Genomic DNA, 4,575 nt, shown 5'->3' with positions numbered 1-4,575 from the left:
TCCTTGGCCGAAATGGGCGAATTTCGGGAATTTTAAATTTTTCGGCAAAATCTCGGACGAAATTTCAAAATCAAAATTTGAAAATTTGGCCAAAATTTGACCGAAATTTGGCCGAAATTCGGCCGAAATTCAAACAAGATTTGAAATAAAACAAGATTTGAAATAAAACAACCATCAGGTTTGATCATGTAAATTTCAGCAAATAAGCCCTAGGGATTAATAAAACTGCATCTGTCCAACATAACAGGCACACATTAGTTATAAAGTGGCCTCCAACATAACCCTTAACAGTCCAACATCAGTTCAACCATCACAACATAGTTCAGAGTTTAAATAGTCCGGTACAGCCAACAGACTTAAAGTATTACACATAGAAACAACAGCTCCAAAAGACAACTATCAAAGCATGACATTGAAACAGCAGCTCCAAGCTTGCCTACATCCAAAAGCTTCTTGATATCCTTGGTTATTCGTCAAGTGTCATTTCTGGTTTAGAGAAAACAGAGGAAGGGTCAGGATGGAGGTAGTTCTGCATCAGAATTATTTTCTGCCACTTTGTGCATTAAAAATAAAATGGACTAACAGGACAAGTGGCTAGTAGAACATAGTCAAATTTATGCATGCTCATGAATCAAATAACAAATCTACTACAGCAATATAGTTTTTTATTCACCAAAAAGCTTCAGGAGCAAAGGTTAAATGCCTCCATATACTAGAATGATGAATTCTAGTTTACGGTTTTTACTCCAGCACAACAAAACTCTAAGGATACAAAGAAAGCAACATAGACACAAACAGCCCACTGTTGGCTTGGACTAGCCATTTGTCAATTGTCATACAAAAGGAAAATCCACGATGAAAAATGTGAATCAAAATTCATGCATAAGCTCAAACATATTGCAGGACAAATACAGTGGTTAATATACCTATAAAACAGCAGCTCCAAGCTTGCATACATCCAAAAGCTTCTTGATATCCTTAGTTCTTCATGTGGCATTTCTAGTTCATATAGAGAAAACAAAGAAAGGATCAGGATAGATGTAGTTCAACATCAGAATTTTCTTCTTCCACTTTGTGCATAATGAAATAAAATGGACTAACAGGGAGGTGTCTAGTGCAACAATAGTCAAGTGGTAACATTTCAGGACAACATAAATACATTGCTTAACATGACAACGAAGGCTAGGCATGGATAGAAAGTTTATACATCTAAGAAACTAGCAGCTCCAAGTAACTAAAATTTTCTAAGCAATTATCATGAATCATAAAACACTAGAAAGAAGATATTTGCCAGCAGATTTCTAAGCAGCGGGTATAGGCTGTTGACGCCCTTGGTCTTCTTCTTGACAAGCCGTACAGATCTACGGGTCTCCAAATTGCCATCTGTTGGTGGTGCGTCCTTTTCCACTTGAATTTGTGTCTCTTTTTCCACTTGCATTTGCGCCTCTTGCTGATCATGCATGGATGGAGCATCTTCCCCATCCTCACTCACCCCATCATTATCCTCACTCTCACTATCAACAAATACTTTCTCTTCAAAATCAATGACAAAAGAATAGGGGTCAGTTATGAAGAGTAGGTCACTAGGGAAGCAACCCTTGCTTACTTGGGTGTCCTCATATGAATGATAAACAAAACCAGTACAGCTTAATGCTCTAGTTTAGATACTAAGGAATAAGTAATTTAAATACAACCCGATGCTCTAGTTTGCCAAAAAGACAAGTCAAAAACTATAATCTATTCTTGAGAAAGATACTGCGAAGCTTAGTTCTAGAACCATCACTTAATGGTACCGCTGAACATTGAAATTAACCATCGGTCAACATCTACTTAGTTAAATACACAACATAACTGAATTTTTATTGGACGTACTGTAGATCTAAATAAATTGTCAATGCAAACATGAGATGCTTCTGCAAACATCCAAGCCAGTGGTTGGAGGTGATGAAAAAAACTTTAATATTGCACACAAGCATCATCTCAACAGCTCAAAAACAAGCACACAACCCAGATCTACGGAACGATTATATATTTTAGGATGTTCAGAATAACGTTTGTAACCCACTTTTTGGTTGGACCAAAATAAATATTACCAGATCGTGAGCATCCTTAGTGAATACTAGATACATGTGTGTTTCAGATTCAGATTATATACCAAACCAAAACATTGTGAGACTCCTTGGTGACTACCGGATGCATGTATATTTCAGATTAATAATCTCACTGCTGTACGTTCAACTCATCAAGACTCACTTTTTCTTAACCCCATATGATATATGCATTTGCCGAGCCATTTACCAGGGACCTCTCCTAAATCTAAAGCAGCACAAGCAGACACAGATTATAACCAAGAAACAAAGCAACATCGATCTGAAATTGCTCAAGAACTGAAACTGCATACACGTACTTGGACGAGACAAATTGCTGAAGACTGAAACTGCATACACGTACTGAAACTGCATCAAGAACATTTGTACCTTTCCAGTCAAGCGGACGCCCTCCATGCTGCTGCCGCTGCCCCGTGCTACCGCCTCCGTTGAACTGGTCGGCTCGCGCTCCATCAGCTCCGTTGCCGCAGCCGCCGAGCACCACGCTGCAGTCTTGGAGAAGGGCCGCAACCGCCGAGCTCCGTTGCCATAGTCTTGGACAGGAAGTGGATGGGGTGGAGGCGAGGAGATGTGGAGGAGGGCCGGAGAAGTGAGCGCTTTGGCCGGAGATGTGGAGGAGGGCGAGGAGATGTGGCCTGTGCGCAGCGGCGGCGCCGCACACAGGAGGAGGGACAGGAAACGAGCGATTCTAGGGTTGGCTGTTTCGGTTTCGTGGTTTTGTCTCAGCTGGAAGGCTCTCGAAGCTGGGCCGGTCAAAAAAAAAATTCAAACTGGGCCAAATTATTCGGCCGATAGACCCATATATCGGGCCCTAGCGAGATGGCCGAAATTCGGCCGAAATTCGTTTTTTTCGGCCGAAAATCAAAACGCAGCTGGCCGGTAGCTGACTAGCTGTGATCTGTGAGTGACGCGGGATCCATTGCCCACTTCTGCAGTGCGTCTTATCTTAGGCAACAAAACCACGACCACCAACTCGCGTTTACTGAGAGTGAGGTCGCTCGTAGCTCGACCACGAATGCTTGACGCCGATATTTTCCCGTGAATGCCAGTCACTTTCTACCCTCCTAGTCAATAGCCAACCATCGTCGTCGTCTCAATCTTAACGTACAGAGGGGAAACTGCATTTGCATTTTGCAGCAAGTGACTCAATCAAACTAGGAGGGAAAAGAAAAAAAGAGAGAGTAGAAAATGGTATATGTATTTGATGGTATGATATATTATTTTCGAGAAAACTTATGGTAATTATAATTTCGTGTTACATATATGAATTAAATATTAATAACACAATTCTCGATGAAGGGGATAAAATACATATATTTTCCCATGGCACCCAAACTAGAAAAAATAATTTAGAAAATTCATGAAGAGTAAAAAAACTCTAAAAATTCTTGGAATCAAACATGATCAGATATTACACTCGTGTGAAGTTTTTTGCGAAGGAATAGCTTCGTCGGACTCCAAGGCCAAGATTTTTTTTTGGTAAGACTACAAAACGTATGAAATAACTTTTATGTAGTGTCGATTTCGTTTTTTACCCCAAATTAGCATCAGCGTCATCCCACCGTGCACATCCCGCCTCGTTGGCGTTCTCCCGAGCTGCCATTCTCGGGCGCATAATCAGCTGCCATTCCTTTGTTTTTTGGTGCAGCAGGGGCTCCCGTAACAAAGGTGCTGGCACCGCGCGTCCACGTTGTGCCGTCGTGCCAAGGGGTTCCTGACGAGCCTCCACGGATGACCAAGACAATGGTTGCAAGCGCGATGAGGGAACAAAGAAGCCGAAATCAGCATTCTTTTTGCAATTGACTGGAGCCAAAGCTGAAACCACAGTTGGTTTTTGCTTCAACCAATAAGCGAGTTGGAACCACCACTGGTTTTTGCTACAACTGCATCGCTTTTTTGCTATAATTGGCGTCGCTATTTGCTACAATTGGCTACAATGCTCGTGACCGGCGACGACAAATGGATGCTGTTGAAGAGATCATGAAGCTGCAACCGTGCTGCGGAAAAGCTACGACCGGTAGCAAAAAAGCTTTTGCAGGTGGACTGACATGTTGCATCCAACAACGATGAACTTGTGGTCGGCGACGGCAGGCGGCTTCAACCTATGACCAGGAAGCTGCAACCGGCAGATGTAAGTGATACAACCATATATGTACGAAGCTACATCCATGTTATCCAGAGCTGCAACCATATTTCATGATGGTACAAACCGTTGGTTTTTTCTACAACCGTTGTTGTTTTTGCTATAACCGGCGAAGTTTTTTGCTATCAAAGGCATTGACTGGTGCCACCTGTCGTGGTACTAAGTCTGACAGTAAGAATAGGGGTACGTATGAGGAGGTGATATGTCTCCAACGTATCTATAATTTTTGATTGTTCCATGCTATTATATTACCCCTTTAGGATGTTTATGGGCTTTAATTTACATATTTATATCATTTTTGGGACTAACCTACTAACCGGAGGC

The 4,575-nt window shown here is 41.8% G+C and overlaps 1 protein-coding gene across 1 annotated transcript; it reads right to left on the bottom strand.

Moving 5' to 3' along the window:
• Positions 1–232: 232 nt before the first annotated feature.
• On the bottom strand, positions 233–2,818 carry LOC123068957 (uncharacterized). Its single transcript, XM_044491664.1, has 4 exons — positions 2,408–2,818; positions 1,292–1,533; positions 927–999; positions 233–486 (listed from the first exon to the last, which is right to left on the bottom strand). Exons 1-3 carry the CDS (start codon positions 2,559–2,561, stop codon positions 979–981), a joined length of 417 nt encoding a protein of 138 aa, XP_044347599.1. The 5' UTR covers positions 2,562–2,818; the 3' UTR covers positions 233–486; positions 927–978.
• Between the last annotated feature and the right edge of the window lie 1,757 nt (positions 2,819–4,575).

Source organism: Triticum aestivum, chromosome 3B, assembly GCF_018294505.1.
Source record: "Triticum aestivum cultivar Chinese Spring chromosome 3B, IWGSC CS RefSeq v2.1, whole genome shotgun sequence".
Classification (NCBI taxonomy): Eukaryota; Viridiplantae; Streptophyta; class Magnoliopsida; order Poales; family Poaceae; genus Triticum; species Triticum aestivum.
Note: the sequence above shows the minus strand (reverse complement) of the source record. Positions and strands in the feature narration are given on the sequence as shown.